Source organism: Anolis sagrei, chromosome 2 (assembly GCF_037176765.1).
Source record: "Anolis sagrei isolate rAnoSag1 chromosome 2, rAnoSag1.mat, whole genome shotgun sequence".
NCBI lineage: Eukaryota > Metazoa > Chordata > Lepidosauria > Squamata > Dactyloidae > Anolis > Anolis sagrei.
Window position 1 is genome coordinate 119,885,735 of NC_090022.1, and position 17,792 is coordinate 119,903,526.

A 17,792-nucleotide genomic window follows, 5' to 3' on the forward strand; every position below is an offset into this window, starting at 1 on the left:
ATCCAAGTCTAAATATGCAATTCATTTAGGTCCCATACACTTTTTATACATATAGCATGAAAAATTGTAAATTGTAAGGGTAAACTGTAGGGGTGATGAGTTAAATATGATGTATGTATTTAGTTTTATCATATTTATTTACTGTATCATTATAAGTATTTTATTTAACTCATTATATAGTGTGTAATCAAGTCTTATCAAGGCTTGGTATTGTGATATGGCCTAAGGGCTAATTAATAAATTTTACTACTACTACTACATAGCCTGAAAGTAATGTCATACATAATATTTTAAAATGTTGTGCATATACTGAACCATCAGAAGGCAAAGGTATCACCACTTCATCTACCCAATTTAAGAGTATATTGAATTTCAGGATCCTTGATAAAGAATAACTTGTACTCAGATCTATCTGAAAGATCAGGTAATAACTCCTGGTTCAGTGATCTGAAACAGATACTGGAGCCATCCACTCTCTCTCTCTTCCTGTATGCGATGTAGGATAATTCCAAGACTGTGACATCCTGATGGCAGCTATAATGAATTATTGAAATATATGGGCCTCAGAGATATCACCTGGCCCACATACACTTCTTACTGCATTCTTCTGAATGCTTCCTATACCATCAAAGCAAGTGTTTTCTTTTGTGAAGAGGTCCTGTCAGTCTGAAAAAAGGAGGGACAGACAAATGTGTACACATGAAATATGTGAATCTTTCAAAGTTTGGATGAAAGCAAAATACAAATGAAGTAATGGAAAATAAGATTTTATTTTAAATTAAAAAAGTATATAATAATCATTGTCATCCAAAAAGAAGATTCAGACAATCTTGGCTCCACTCTATGGACGGATTTGACTTAATGAGTATAGTTAGTGGAGCTGGCACTTTAAACATGGCTGTAGGAGTCCAAAGAGATCTTACTCAGAAAAGGAAAGGGACCTCTGAGGGACCTCTGGCAGACAAAAGGTCTCAACATCATAGCATAGAGATTGGGAGTTCAAGAAAGAAAGGTTGTTAGAATAGTTCTCCAATTTAATAGTGGCCGTTGGTAAAGATGATCAGAAAACAAGATGGATCAAGTTTGGCTGAAGTCAACCAGGAGAATTAAGAAAACCAGTATTTTCTCTGATGTTATCTCAAACTCTCAGTGAGATTGTTCATGAAGGTACCTGCAAAACATACATGCTCTTAAAATCCATAAAGGAAGTGGAACCATTCACAAAAACAAATGTTCAGAAAAACATGACAGAAGTCAGTTTCTTAGTCTTTATCCTAAACATACCTAGTTTAGACAGGGCAGCTCATCTTGTACCACTTATTTTAGAAATGGAGGATTCTGGTGAGTCTTGACCAAGTGTTTATATCAAAATGTATTTTTTTAAAGTTCTCATAGTTAAATAAAAGCCAACAAGCAGTTGCCCTGATTTTAAGGAGCAGCGGACAAGAGCTGAGCTCTATATCAACAGCTGGCATAGTGTGTACACACACAAATAACATTTTTTAAAGAGGCACATTGAGCGCAAGATCAGCATTGTGGGACACAGCATCCTAAACATGGCCTAGAATATAAAGTTCCATTCAATAATGATCAGGTGTGAGTTGAATTCTAGTGCTCTCCATCATCATCTTCCATTACTCTCATGTCCAAAGTAAGAATCTGGGAAGAGCCTCCACTGGTTTTTTGCTTTTGGTTTTTTGAGGGCTCCACATCATATGGAGAACCTTCTTGTATAGCAAAGGCTCTCCCTCTGGCTGTCATTCCCTACATGAGATAAGCAAAGAAGGCAGGCAGATCTCATGCACCTTCCTTGTGTGTTCAGTTTAACCCTATTTTGAAAGCCTGACTAATGCTTTTATCTCCCCCACAAAGGAAGTGCCAAGCTCACATGTGAAGATCTAATGATGTTCTCCTGCCTCTTCCACAGCAAAATGTGCACTTACTTCCCTGAACTCTCCTTGGTGCAGAAAACCTGTTAAGCGAGACTTCTCTGTCCTATTGAGCAGGTTAAGGTGATCTGAAATTTGTTCATAACTCAGTAAAAAGTACGTGATTGGCTTCTAACTATGGCATCAAGTTAAGGACATTGTGATTCTGAGCAAATAGAGAACTTAGGATCTTGAATCTAAGCCTGCAGCTTCCTAATGCTATATCCAGAAACTACTCAAAGCTGTTTAGTACAAGCAATCACCTATATGACAGCATTTCTTTTCAAGCAGCTGTAACCAGATAATGTTTTGAACTAATAAGAAACAATGCCCTTTCAAGACAGTTGCTTGACTTCAGCTCAACAGGATGGGAATATACTTGGCATCTAGTCAGGAAATTACAGAATGCCCAACTCCAGACCAGTGGAGTTAGACACAGCTTCTCTTTAATTTTGTTTACAAAATTTACAGTTTAAAAGAAAGCCCCAGGTTTAATATGTGTTGTTTTTCTCAGAAGTTTTGTATTTTCTAATGCAAGTTATTTCTTACCATAGTACATCAGAGGCAAATTGCTTATATAAATGAACAAATATATATGAAAGATAAAATATTTAAAAAGGCGTAACAACACTGACTGCAACAGTGTTGGACTTCAGTTGCCTGTGGTAACTACCGATAAAAAGGAAAACCATTACTAGTTTGGCCCTGAAATGTCACAATTCTGATTGTTTTTGATACAAACAGAAAAATGGGAAAAGGCTTTTAAAAAGTCAATTCTGATTCAAGAAATAGGAGTTGTTGTTTTTTTTACTTAAAGGTAGGTCTTCCAACCTCGGTCTAACCAAAGAAATTTGGCAAATACTACCAGATTAATTTATTAAACCAATATAAACGTGAAATCCTAATTTAAATAACTGCATGGAACTGAACTGTTTTAATTACCAGTCATCATCAGGGGCTGGAACTCTAATGCAAGAAAAAAAGGTAAGAATCCAGCCAAAGCCCTTACAGGCTTCTATAAATCAAAGTGAATGTTTTTATGTTCACATTTTATGCTATTATACAATTTTTGTTTGATTACGTTGGGTTTTATTTATTGATATTAGGCTCTTATGTTATTTTGATATGTGGGGTTCCTCTGGGATTATTATGTTGATATTTGTCTGTTTATGGAGACATTGAATGTCTGCCGTTGTATGTTGGAATCCGCCCTGAATCCCCCTTGGGGAGAAAGGGTGGAATATAAATACATTTTTTATTATTTATTATTATTACAGGAAGTTGTTAAGTGGGTAAGGTAATTTTAAACAAATTTCCTTCCTTTCATGCTTGTTCCAGTGGGATGCCCAAGGCTGAGGACTAGGTTTTTCAGGGTAAAGAAGCTGATTAAAATAATCTCTTAATGTCTTTTATTGGGAACATCCCAAAGGACTCAATTCACAGGGATTCTGAAATCAAGTCAGGACTAGGAAAGACCTTTTAGTGCCATTGAAAGGTAGCTAGTGGCTTGGACTACTGAGCTCACAACAGCTTCGTAAATTTTAAATCAAGGAACAATGATACTTGCATCTTTCTATGCTTCTTTTCTACCCCAATATCTGCCTCAATAATTGTAAATTCTTAGTACAAAACCAACAGATATCAAATTCTACAGAATCATTCCCCTCATCACCAAAAGTGATATCCCAAGGATATTTTAAGAGTGCATCTACACTTTAGTATTAATGCACTTTGATGTTGTCTTGACTGCCAAGGCTCAATGCTATGGAATTATGAGATTGTGGTTTTACATTATTTTTAGCATTCTCTGCCAAATATGCTATGGAATCCTAGTAGTTTGGTGAAGACATTAGAACAGTGGTTCTCAACCTGTGGGTCTCCAGATGCTTTGCCCTTCAACTCTCAGAAATCCTAACAGCTGGTAAACTGGCTGGGATTTCTGGGAGCTGTAGGCCAAAACACTTGGGGACCCACAGGTTGAGAACCACTGCACTAGCACTATTTGTTAGAGAAAGCTAAAAGCCTTGTAAAACTGCATTAATTCTACAGTGTAGATGGTCTCTAAAGAAAAAATTATGCAAAAATTACTTGGACTGCTAAGATTAATCTGTAGTCAGAAAGCTGGTTATGAATAACATGAAATAACTCTTCACCAAAAATGTATTTCATAAATGCACTGAGATAAAGCTATCAAGTGATATACTGATCCTCGCTCTACCAATATGTAGGGTGGATTTTTTTCTGAAACACTGAAAATCATGGAAGAAAATACACTTCTTACGGGACCAGAGGTCTTACGGACAATTGGATACAAATGGGTGGATTTCACATTACCTGAACAATGGGATGCGGGGAAAACCTACAGCTATCCTCCACAAAGAAATATTTTTCAGTGTCATGTCTCAAAATGCAAGTATTGGGGTGTAACCCTTATCCTACTTTGCAGATTTTCAAGGTTGGGACACAGTTACAACAGTGGATGAAGGTACAAGCCCCATCATAGAACGTAACTCATTTCTACGTTAACAACAACAAAATCACTCTTGAAACAGCATATTCTTTTTTAAAAAATGGCTGCTTGGGATACACAGTCACATCTTATTTCAAGACAAAATACCACACACCTAAATTACCTGTCAAACTACAACAGCAGATTGAGTAATAGGGTTCTAGGCTCTAAAGTAGTTCTTCATAAAACAAAATGTGTTTATTCAGACTTCACCCACTTCTTATTTTAAAAATCTTTCTATTTTTATATTTCCTGAAACTCCCACAGGGAGATAAATTAAGCAGCTATAGCTTCTTCCTACCCACTATTTTCTGGATCAAGCTCCAAACCAACTGCAAAATACCAGCAATTTTGATGCTTTTATTAAAACAAAAATGTACATGTAATTGTAATGAGTTGCTGCTTTAGACATACTACTTACTATAGGTCTAATTAGCCCATGGTTTGATGTTATATATCTAAAACTTACAAAAATATGCTTCTTATGGGTGATCATTTATGAAGCAGAGGAATCACCATAAGCAAATATATCCACTGTTCCTTTTGCACTTTAGGAAAGGATCTGCTGGCCAATTACACATAGTAGTAGTGCATGAGAATGCAACTTGTAAACATATGACAATGTTGGAGCAGCATAGAAACTTTCAAAATCAACTTGATTAAATTTTAAGACAGCTTTGTTAATACAAAGTCCCTGCTTCCTGTACTGACTGCACAGAGTTCTGAGCCACAGCACAGCCTTGCAGCCAGCAGCCTTGTCTTCTCATGTTTAGCATATATGTTTTATGGAGTGTAGAAAGAGAAGGTTAAACACACAGAAATTTCTAGTTTTCTCCTTTTGTTAGGAAGGAGTCAGATTTAGATAGTAGGTAGTGGGAGGCAAAGACTGGATTTAAAACAAATTAGTGAAAAGTGGTGAAGACTTGAGAAAGATCCAAGCAGACAGTTGATGGGAGGAATAGAAGACAACTGGCTGGCTGCGACTGCCTTTAGATGGGTCTTGTTATCTTTCAGGGATGAGCACGACTTCCACAAGATTCCCTAATCCTGTCAAAAATAAAATACAACTGCCTGTCAGGGCATGTTTCTTGTAACTTATGCAAAATGACAACATAGAGCTTTTCACAAAAAAAACCAAAAAAAAACCCCGGATGTATTCTAAGCATTCTAGGTGCAGTTTCATCTTTGCTGATTTAAACCAACTGTCAAAGTTATCCAAACATGTAGACATTGGGAAAAAATATAAAATAGGCACCTAGTAAAGATACTTTAATTGAACAAATTCCCCATTTTGCTTGGTCATACAAGCAAAAGAAAAAAAGGACAAAAAGCCATACTCAAGATGCTTACCCAACTGAACTCCTGTGAAAAGGACATTAGGAAAAGAACACAGGCACTCCAAAAGAAGTGACTTAAATGTTTTACTGTCATGACCCACTGGCAGAAGTTGGGATAGTAAGAATCAACGTTCTGCTGTCAAAAAATGATCCTTATGAAAATAAAGTGTAACTGGTCCTTTTATTCGGTTATCTCAATCATCTGCTCTTAATAGCTTACATCTATGATTATTTAAAAAAAATGTTTTGAGTATAAACAAAGAAACACCTATGTAATGGTTGGGCAAAGTTACAAGAAATTAACCATAGTCATAATCCTTCAATTATGTCATTACACTTCCTTGAAAACAGCATTTTAATACCGCTGCAACAATACTTTCATTCTACATATCTGAAAAAAGAAACGTTGGGTGGCGTTTAATATGAATTTAAATGAAAGCTTTCTTTGGTGCTCCAAATTATTAGAAGGTTCTGTTTAGAGCATGCCTGCACAACCCGTAGTCTTTCAAGTGTTTTCACTTCAGCTCCCAGAATTCCTAACCACTGGACAAACTGGCTAGAGCTTCTGGGAGTTGGGAGTCCTAAACACCTAGAGGGCTGCATGTTGTGCAGGCTTGATTTAGACTAGAGCATCAGAAATGGGAAAGGAGATCTATGTGGAGCAGGTTGGTTACACAAACTGAAAGTAACACCCCTCCCTTATTCTCCCTTTTACATTTGCAATCACTATTGAAGGTCAATCTGATAGTTCTGAATTAATGCCCACTATTTGATTGTTAAAAATAAGTGTCGTGATATGGTCACCTGGAGGAGCTGCGCTCTTTGCTCACACAGTCATCGTGTGAGGTTGTATCGCCATTCCCCATCATGCTGCATGTCCTTCGCTTTTTCCTTCGATGCATCATTCCTTCCATCTCTGAGTTAGAATCACACTAAATACAGATATGACAAGAATAAATCCCAACAAGAAAAACAGCAATTCCATCATTACTTCTCAATAGTAGTGACAGCTTCTGAAGAACAGTATTGTTTTCTACTAATGTAAAGGTGAATAGAACACACACAGAAAACTGTAATGCGTGGCTTGTCACTAGCTTGTCATTTCTGAACATGGTTATACTTTTGGGCACTCCTGGGAGACACAATTATACCGTCTATTTAAGTTAGCCTTCAGTCTAAGAGTTTGGTCTGAAAATGTTTTAGTAAACTTTTCCACACTGAACGGCCTCATACCAGATATACTTACTTTTAACTCAAACAGCAGCCACACAAACACCATATTTAGATAAGTGGACCTGGGGAAACACAGTCTAACTAGGATTGTGTGTGGCAGGGATATAATGAAACAAAAAATAGAGATAGGAGATGAACTGGAACATCTGGGGAAAAAACAATGGCTGGCACCCTCAACTGAACAGTGAGCTGCTCGTTCTGCTTGGCAAGACACATGAATCATCTGCAAGGGTCGGAGAATTTGCGATGTATTTCAAAGACAGGTCTGGCTTATGAATATTTTCTAACTTTCAACATCTTGATCACAAGAAATTTGTAATGGATTTATAGTGAAGTACAATGCTGATTTCAGTGAAATGCATCACATTTCACTCTGGAATAGAAAAGATGCTTATATCCCAGCCATTCCTCACTCCTAAATGACTTAAATGGTTACACAGAATCCATACCTCTGAATCTGAATCTGAAGAACTGGAGCTGGAAGAACTAGATGAATCACTGGAACTATCAGAAGCAATGCCTGTTGATTCTTGTAAGTCAACAGAATCTGCCAGTGCAGCCAGGTCAGGATGTTCTTGCTTTAGGACTCTTCAGTGAGAAAAACAATATTCAAGATAGCATTTTAAGTATTTAATAAGTTAATCGGTGTACAAGTAGAGAGCACAATCATCATGCCTTTTAATTAAACACCGGAAAGTAAGTAATTTGTATCACAGTCTTCAATATATAGGAGACTTAAGAGCAGCCTCATAGCACAATGCTGAAGTTATCAACCAAAAAGTAAATATATACAGGCTTTAAAGCAGCAAAACACTGGCTCATAACTGCTATTTTTTATCTTTTGCTCAAAGCACCTTGTGTCTCAAGCAAGGGAAGAAGCCAGTCCTACACCTATCATCAGCTTCCCCCCCCCCCCCCAAATATTGTCATCTATCTGACATTTTCATAGTTAAGGTTTTCCACCCAAAGCCCTACTTCTTGTCTCAGACAGAAGACTAGTTAGAAGTGCAATCCATGTTCCTCTGACAATTACAAGTTACTTTCAATAAATAACAGTACCACAATTTAATGCTTTCAAACAATAATATCAAATATCACAGCAATCACAGAAATGGGGTTTTGCCTTTATGGCCCCATGTATGTTTTCCATTAGTTATAAGGTAAGCTGCTGTGAACTGGATATGGCATTAGCTTTATTCAATAGGACTCTTCTTATACACAACACAAGGGGAAGCAATCTTAGGGTATGAATACAGGCAAAGTAAAAAAAAAATATAAAGGCAGTCCTCAAGTTATGAACAAGATAGGTTCTGTAGGTTTGTTTTTAAGTTGAATTTGAATTTGTATGTAAGTCAGAACAGGAGCATTTTAAGTGTATCTTCAGCCATATATATATATGTGTGTATATATATATATATATATATATATATATAAAATATATATATATGTATGTGTGTGTGTATATATATATATATATATATATAGAGAGAGAGAGAGAGAGCTCAAGACACTAAGTAAGCATCAGTTAATATTAGGAAGTTTTATGCCCAATTATGAAGCACCTAAATGCAAGTTTTACCTTAAAACTATGTCTTTTAAATATACACACCAAAGTCACCTTAGTTTAGTTTTGAAATCTAGAAGTCTAATCTTCTTTCTGGACTCCATACTCTCATGCAAGATGTTGTCATTTCAAGCCAGATAGTCCAGACAGTCTTTTCAAAATGCAAAAACTTCATCATATTTGCATTTAATATATGCTGTCAAGTTTCACTTTGGGAGTATTTCTTGCTCTAGGAATAAATATTTGACTTGTCCTGCCAGCATTTGGGAAGTCACTGAAGTAATTATTACTTCTCTCACCTGTACCATTTTCTAGATAATTTTGGTCTTCCCCTTACGGTTTTGTGCCACACCACAGGGAAGTTTGTACAACTTGCAAAGTTCTGAGTAATTGCAATAGTTGTGTCAAGATTAAGAACAACATGCCACCAGCCACCTGAAAAACAAAGACCACACATAATTAAGAACTAATCAAATAATAATAATCATCCCTTTTCAAAAATATAAACTGTAGATACCAATGAGCCTGCTTATAAATTACTTTGGGGGGAAAATACCACCCCTGTCTAATTATGTTTTAGGGACATGGTCACAAAGACCAGCAAATTGATGACTACAGCAACTATTTCTACACCAGATGTCCAGCACACATATACTTTCCTTTTATTTCTTTCTACATTGTGGTGAAGAGAGAGAGAAAAGATGCTCCTGAACTAAAGCAGAAAGATGTTGCTTCTGCAAAAAGACCAAGACAAAAGGAAACAAGAGCCCTCTGCATCCTCTGGCATGTGCATTGGTTACCCAGAGAATGGGATACAGGCAGGTACCTTTTCTATTATGATCCAAGACAAATATATTTCTAATGAATTAGCAAGCAATTCCCGTTAAGTAACGATTACAAGAACACCTATGTAAAGAGAACTGCCAACTGCTCTAAATGAATAAAATAGAGACCTGCCTGGTATGGAATTATGTTTGACTTCCAGCTCAAAATTGTATGGGAGAAAGTAGAAGCCTCATCTAGTCCAGGATTTGTTAAGACACTACCCTCATTTTGACCTAGTGCAACTTCTTGAACTATTTACCCCAAATTTGTACAGTAAGCAGTCACATCATTAAAATTTGCCTCAGCATATGTATGGCTCCTCAACAGCAGATTTCAAAGCTCCCTATTTCACAGAGAAGGAAATGGAGAAAAAAGAAAGATAGAGGTAAAATAAACATACTGGCCATGGTGACACCAGTGTTAAGAAAGCCAACTGTTTTTACTCTTACACAGGAGTAAAATACGCTCTCTGCATTCCACACAATAATTAAAGCACAGCAACAACTTTTTTTATTGCCCCAATTAGCAATTACAACCCACTGTGCACTAGCTATTTTGAATTCCAAAGATGGCAGAATGTAAAATAAACGTTCTTTCCATTTCACAGAACACAGGAAGTCATTTCCCTCAAATTAAGAGAAACCAAACAAAATGAGGGTATACAGGCAGCCCCTGAGTTACAAACATCTGACTTATAAATGGCTCATAGTTAAGAACAGGAGTGAGCCAACAGGAAGTGGGAGAAATCTCCCCCTTGGAGGGGAAATTCACTCCCGAAAGAGATATCATGGGGGAAAAGGTGTCTCCACTGAAGCTTTTTCACCAATCCTTGTTTCTACAACAAGCCATTTTTTTCAAAATTCAATAATCAGAGGGACAGAAAGTGAGGTGAAATCTTCTGAACAGCAGCACAGACAGCAAAACAAATACTACACGGATGTTTAATATTTCCCTGTGCTATCCAACACACACACATACTATATACATATTGGCTGGAGTGACCCTTAAAAATAAGCCTGTTCTGACTAACATATAAACTCAACTTAAGAACAAACCAAAAGGACTATCTTGTTCCTAACTTGAGCACTGCCAGTACATGTTTCATTGCCTACTCTACCTATCAAATATCCCTTTACCCAAATGAGATTCAGGTATGTACAGATGTCAGAGAGATGCTGGGGATAATAAATACTCAAGGGATAATTCTGAAAAGCAAGTTTAGGTAAAGCCAGCTTTGTTTGTTATGTACCTTCACATGGATACAGTACCCTATTCTGAGGTGTTCTTGGTAAAACTGATTCAGAGAAAACTTGCTATTGCCTTCTTCTGAGGTTGAAGGTGTGTGCCTTGCCTGATGTCACCAGGATTGGAACCTTGGTCTCCCACAGTCCTGGTACATCATTCATACTACATTGGCTCTTAAAAAAACAGCTTGTCCACCTTCATTTTTTGCTTTTGCTTTAATGAAAATCTTAACATTGACAAATTCACTCCCATGTTATGTTAATGAAGCTCACTGCCACTGAGAAATTGTTAACAAGGGTTAACCCATTTCAAAACTTTCTTGCGTACAATTAATCTAAATTTTAGTTTACTTCTTAACTGTTTTATTTCAGGAATGCTTCCCTACAAAATACCACGCATACTTCTTGGTCAAATTAGAAAAAAGTGCCCACAAAGTAGAAGGGCATCAGTAAGATGACTATGTGAAAAAACAGCATCCTCATTAGCTCCAGAGGAAATTGTACAATTCCTTGACACCATTTTTGTTTGGAAGGGAATATTTAAATAAAGGTATGGTTTGATTTGTTCTTGTATAAAATAAAATCACAATTTTGCTCAAAGTTTGAAAAGTGCACATACCTGGTACAAAAACTGTTTCTCCTGGTTTTTGCACAATTTCCAAAGGTTTGAACTCAGAAGGCCAAGTAGGAAGCTGAGTTCTGGGATATATTACTCTGAACCAAGTGATGGCTTCATCTTGCTGGTTTCCTCCATCTTCACGAGTCACTTTAATCAATTCTCTGGGAGTGCTGGTTGGGAAAAGGCACCAGCGCTTGTGTCCTTGGACCAAGGAATTCCATGCACTGGTTCCCAGAGGGTCAATATGAATGCCTGTTCCAGATCGAGGTGGACCCATCACAAACCACCTACATATAAAGAAAATGTCCAATAACTGTATATATACATTCTGTAGTAACTATTTGTCACCTGGATGTTAGGTTTCAAACTGAAAAACAAATGAGATCCAGCAAGTCTGAAGTCTGCCCACTCCTATTTAGTCTTATCGAGGAAACTGGCTAGAAGTATAGTGATTCTTATTCCATCCACAACACACACTGTTATTCCTGTTGCGTTTTCTTTGCAGTCTATTTCACTTCTGCAGAAGAGTTGATATTTGGAGTTTTCTTAAAAAATAATTCTGGCTCAAAATTCAAATCTGACACACAAATGTCATACAGAGCAAAGGGAAAAACAGTTCAGTGTGGTAATATGACTTTGGAGAGCCAAGTCCCCACTGAGTGATGGAATGCACTGCGTAGTTTTGAGTCAGTCATGCTCTCAGCCTGACTTACAAGAATGCTGTTTTCAGGATAAAGTACACTGTCTTGAACTCACTGGAAGACATTTATTAGGGAAAGTTTTGCACTCATAGTGGGTTGTGTGCCACAAGAATAATAACTGCCTTTATCTGTTTCTCTTTAGGTGGAGAATAGCAAATTTATACCTGTAAGGTGGTCTTCTCTTCTCTCCTGCATACTTAAACAGGTCATCCGTGAAGAACTTGGGCACCCTGTAGTCCTCAAGAAGTTTCCTGCGCTTAGGGTGCTCCCCATAACTGCTGTCAAATATATAAAGTGGGCTGTCATCCCGTGTGGTCTCCATATACTCAATGTAATATTTCATCTTCATTTTAACAGAATAACCATCATTGTCCTCCCCACACTTGAACTTCTGGTTCCGGTACTTGCGCTTCAGGCGTTCGAGAGTCCATTTCTCTTGGGCAGGCCATTCCACCTGTGCATTTAGCAGGACAACCGGCTTGTAAGGCTTTTCGTAACGCTCAATGAACTCTTCCAATGACAAATGGAGTGCATCTGCTCTTTCCACATTGTCCTGTTAGAGCGACAAAAACTTTTAATACAAAAAAAATTGAGTGCAAATTGACATGCTACTACTTGTTACCATGTTAGTCCATCAAAATATGATTCCTTAGCTCTCCGGGGCTCAATCACAAGGCAGTTGAATTTATTTATACATTTGTTCTTTAGGGTCATACAAATTATCAACATAAAGATAAGTGGGCGAGTCGAGGGGAAGGGAGGGAGCCTCAGCCGCTGGAGAGGATTAGGGGCTCAGGGGAGGGAAGCTTTGTTCACTCTATCCAAAGCAGGAGAGTGGAACCTCGGCTGGCAATCACAGCCTTGGAATCCCTGGCAACTTCTTGGGCGGTGTTGCAACCTGGATGGTAGGGTGGAAGGGGAGAATGGCTGCCAGGCAGGGAAGGAGGCAGGTAGGCAGGTTAACTGCTCCTGGAGCTGACCATAGCTTACACTGCCAGAGAAGGAGGGAGAAAGGGAGAGAAAAGGAGCCAGACTAATTATTCTGCGGGCCTTACAGCTCTCAGGCCAGATCTTCCTCCCCACTATCCACACATTTCTAAAAATCACCAGATAGCCTCACATTGTTAATCCAATACAAATAATTTGGGTTCTGTCTGCATGAGTATAATGATGTCTACCACTTGTATACACTAGAAATACTGCACAGAATAATTAGAATAATTTTAGACCATTTAATAACACAACTCTATATAAAAGTAAGCCTTCATGAATTCAGTAGGATTTATTCTTGAGAATACAGAACCTAAAACCTTTTGGTAGTCCCAGGTACCAATAAATCAGTGGGATTTGTCTAAGTGAGTACTAGCCTAGACGAGCAAATAGATTTAAGACAAGGACTGCAACATTAAAGTAAACAAGATTTAAAATGAGTAACAATGAACTATTTGCTATTTATTTCCCCATTACAGATAAAAAGGGGAAAGGCACATGTTTCTGTTCTGCAGATGGAAATATGAAAGTCAAAATTATTTGCAAAAACCATTGATTTTTTTAAAATACAAATGTGAACAAAACAAATAAGACTCTACTTTTATTCTTGACCAAAGAGAATACATTCACATACGTTACTCTACTAATGGAAAACAAAACCTACATCATTACCATGGACAGATAGACAAAACCAGAACAATAATACAGAATTCTTTGCAACTTAATCTGAAAGCATCCAAATTACTTGCTACAACTGAGACTATTATCCTCAGTAGCAGTAGATTTTGCAATGGAAATTTCCATTCAAGTTTAAGTGGGTGTGCACAGGAGGATGATATTACTCTCACTTGGTTTACATCAGCAGGTTTTTTTCCATACTTAGATCATAGCAGAGACATTCTATTATACAGACATCTAACTGAAGCCTGAATTACCAAAACATGTAAACATTCACACATGAAGCTTTATTTTGGGCATACTTTTACAGAAGTCCAACCAAATTCAGTAAGGCTTACTCTCAAGTAAGTGTGCACAAGACTGCATTTGGTGTGCTAGTACAGCATGTTACTTCTCTGTCTAAAACAGCTCAAGTTCTATTTTGTGTTGTCTTACAGGACCACGGAGACAGGGTTTCTACAGTTTCCTGATAACACTGATATTCCTAGGTTAAATCAATACAGTGGCACAAAGCTCAAGTCACTTTCCCAGTCTCCTGGAATTAGAGTTTAAACACTTGACACTCCCTCCTTCAAATGATCTTCAAAACCCACTCTGTGCCTTGGGGGTCTTATATTACACAATAATCAGGGATAGAAGAACTGCCAGTAGGATAACTGAAATCCATATTCTCTATGCATATGTAATTCAAGCATGTACTCTTAACACTGGTGTTCAACAAACGCAAAGAGATTAAGCTGCTATATTTTTCTTAGACTCACTGTAACAATCCTGTAATATATGGACTATTCTACAGTCACAAGCTATCAACATCAACATTTCGTCTTTAGAAACTGACCCTATAGAATATTAACAGGCGAAGTATAGCCAAAGTTCCACAAGGAAGAGTACTGTCATGGATCATTGTATCATTTACTTTCTATTCTAGCAGTGTGGAAACCAGGAGGCAAAGATGTTAAAAGCCCACAAATATTGTCCATTTAATCAAGGGGCAAAAAAAAAAAAAGGGACAGGGATGTTGTGACAGTCTACTTTTGCCCACACCAAGAAATTCAAAACACATCTTACTACAGGACAATATAGTCTGTGTGTGTTATTCTACCCTTCAGAGTTCAAACAAGATAATGAGCCAATCCAACCAACGAGCCATATTCTAGACCTTTCTTTGTCTGGTTTTTTATATGTAAAGGAACAAGCATTTGTCAAATATATCTCACCATTCTACAATTCCTACTCCTGATCTGTTCCCAACTTGGCATAATGACTTCCTACACAATCCTATATATGTCTACACAGAAGTGTGTACGTCTCACTTCAATGAATCTTACAGCTAAATGAGTGGGTAAAGGGTTGCAGCTTGAGATCATCTGTGAGTTTGCTCAGCCTTTAATGCCACAATACTACTGACATTGTTGATATCCACTAGCTTCTAATGCAACCAATTGCAAGAAGGTACCTTTAAAATGAATTGCAGTATGACTTTCATCCCTCTAAGTAAGCCTCCCACAGTTGCAGGTTTCTTTAACTGAGTTACTGTGAGTTTTCTGACCTGTATGGCCATGTTCTAGAAGCATTCTCTCCTGACATTTCGCCCATATCTATGGCTGACATCCTGAAAGGTTGAGGGACTTGTTGGAAACTAGGCAAGTGAGGTTTACATATCTGTGGAATGTCCAGGGTGGAAGAAAGAACTCTTGTCTGCTTGAGGCAAGTGTGAATGTTGCAATGGGCCACTTTGATTAGCACTGAATGGCCTTGAAGCTTCAAAGCCTGTCTGGTTGCTGCTTGGGGGAGGTGTCAGCTGGCCCTGACTGATTCTTGTCTGGAATTCCCCTGCTTTTTGGGTGTTGCTCTTTATTTACCATCCTGAGTTTAGAGTTTAACAACTGTTTCTATTCTCTTGTTAAAATTCCTCCCAACAACCTTGAAGGAAAAATATTACTTTTTGCCAGTTTTATCAACCTATCTTCACCAAATGGGGTTCAGAAGTGTAATCAAATTTCCACCTTTACTTACAATTTAAACTTCCCTCACTCCCATCCCTCCCAACCTGTTTGAACTGCCAGAATTTCCACACCCTTTTCCTTCTACACTGTGATACAGAGAGAATAGTAGTTTGTCGACATTTTAAGAGTCCTAAAATTATGCTATTCCTGCTTTTAATGGCTCTGTTTGTTTAAATAATCTTGAATACTTGAGTAGAGGCATATCACTTGCCATGGTCAATCAAGACTAATTTTAAAGAAATAGATTAGGAATTTTATAATTTTAGTAATTCCAATGGCACACCAACACTAGAATTTTGCATCCATTTCATCTGGAGTAAACAACTTAAATCAAGACATAGTTTTCTAAGATCTACAGAGACACTCGCTGGAACACCTCAGCAAGCGAGTCCAAAAGTGGCAGGCTCAAACCCAGAACCCCAACCAATGGCTGATACCAAATGAGAGACTCCCCCCTGGGTACACAGAAGACTGGGCAATTTGGAAGGCGCTGAACAGACTGCGCTCTAGCACCACGAGATGCAGAGCCAACCTTAAGAAATGGGGCTACAAAGTGGAATCCTTGACATGCGAGTGTGGAGAAGAGCAAACCACTGACCACCTCCTGCAATGCACCCTGAGCAATGCACCCACATGCACAATGGAGGACCTTCTTGCGGCAACACCAGAGGCACTCCAAGTGGCCAGATACTGGTCAAAGGACATTTCATCAACTACCAAGCTTGCAAACTTTGTGTTTTGTCTGTTTGTTTGTTTTGTTCTGTTAGAAATGTAATACAATTGTCTGGTTGCCCCTGATATGATAAATATCTGGAGTAAAATGCACTTCAACATGACTGAATTGTGAGTAGATATGCACAGCTAGGATTACACTGTGGAAAATCCTCTCCGATGAATTTGTTTTCTAATTTAAAAGGGGGGGGGCACATCAAGTGGGAAATTAGCTCCTCTGGGTTCAACTACTCTTTGGGGTCATATACAGGATTTCTGATAAAACTATACAATTTGAGAATCCCTTAATCTGGAATTCCAAACTCTAAAATACTCCAAAATCCAAATCTGGTCCACACAGATGGCTGAGATAGCGAAGCCTTTGCTTTGTTTCATGTATGACACAATGCAGCAATGGATTCAAACGGAAAGCAAAGAGATTCTACCATAAACACTAAGGCCCCTTCCACACAGCTGAATAAGAGCCCACATTTTCTGCTTTGGACTGGAATATATGACAGTGTGGACTCAGATAACTTAACTCAAAGCAGATATTGTGGGATTTTCTGCCTTGTTATTCTGGGTTACATGGCTGTATGGAAGGGCTCTAGGAAGAGGGAAAGGGCTGATCGGCAGTGGAATAGGCGGAGTGCGGTGGAGTCTCATTCTCTGGAGGCTTTTTAGTAGAGGTTAGGTGGCCATCTGCCTGGGGTGCTTGGATTGTGTGCCTGGCATGGACCGGACAGCTCTTGGAGTCTCTTCCCAGGCTGGGATTCGACGAAGAGACATTTCTGGTCCCAAGCATTTCGGATGAAGGATGCTCAACTTGCACCACGAAATACTCCCATCCTTCGGGACCACAGGACGTAGCTGCTTTCCTCACAGCCCCCTCTCATGGAGGGAACTACCTCCGCGGGAAAGGGAGCCTTCCCGAAGAGGGAACGCGCCGGCCTACCCGCAAGGCTTTCTGTCCCCGAGCGACCTTGGCCTCAGGCGTCGCTTTCTCACCTCGCGCACCTGCGCCGCCCTCGGGCGCTATGTCCCCCCCCCCTTCCAGGCCCGCCTCCCTCCCTCCCTCCCTCGCTCTTCCTCCGGGGCCCACCTTGCACGCGCCAGGGCTGAGGGGGAAGCTCTCGCAGTAGTTGTGCCGCGTCCAGTCGAGCGAGTCCTTGAGCTCCGGGCGGGCGCTGCGCTTGGCCTCGCGGATGCGCTTCTTGCTCTTGTGGTTCATGCTCTGGCCCTGCCTTCGCTCTCGCTTCCCTGCCCGGCTCTCACACGGAGGCGCCTCGCCTGGACCGACGGACGGACGGACGGACGAAGGAACGAACAGCGCCGCCTCCGCTTCCAGAAATTTCACCTCAGCGAGGCCTTCGCCGCCACCGCGCCGCTACTTTGGCCCACTCAGGCCTCCGTGCTCTCCTATTGGCTGACGCTTCCCGTTCTCCCG

The 17,792-nt window shown here is 39.2% G+C and overlaps 1 protein-coding gene across 2 annotated transcripts; it reads right to left on the reverse strand.

Moving 5' to 3' along the window:
- Window positions 1-751: 751 nt before the first annotated feature.
- Window positions 752-17,792, reverse strand: JMJD6 (jumonji domain containing 6, arginine demethylase and lysine hydroxylase). Of its 2 annotated transcripts, none has more exons than XM_060764594.2 (7): window positions 17,448-17,792; window positions 12,125-12,513; window positions 11,260-11,546; window positions 8,871-9,006; window positions 7,457-7,595; window positions 6,579-6,706; window positions 752-1,171 (listed from the first exon to the last, which is right to left on the reverse strand). In XM_060764594.2, exons 1-7 carry the CDS (start codon window positions 17,574-17,576, stop codon window positions 1,147-1,149), a joined length of 1,233 nt encoding a protein of 410 aa, XP_060620577.2. In that variant the 5' UTR covers window positions 17,577-17,792; the 3' UTR covers window positions 752-1,146. The 2 variants fall into 2 exon arrangements, with proteins under 2 accessions (XP_060620577.2, XP_060620576.1); XM_060764593.2 differs by having other exon boundaries at window positions 752-5,484; window positions 17,448-17,791.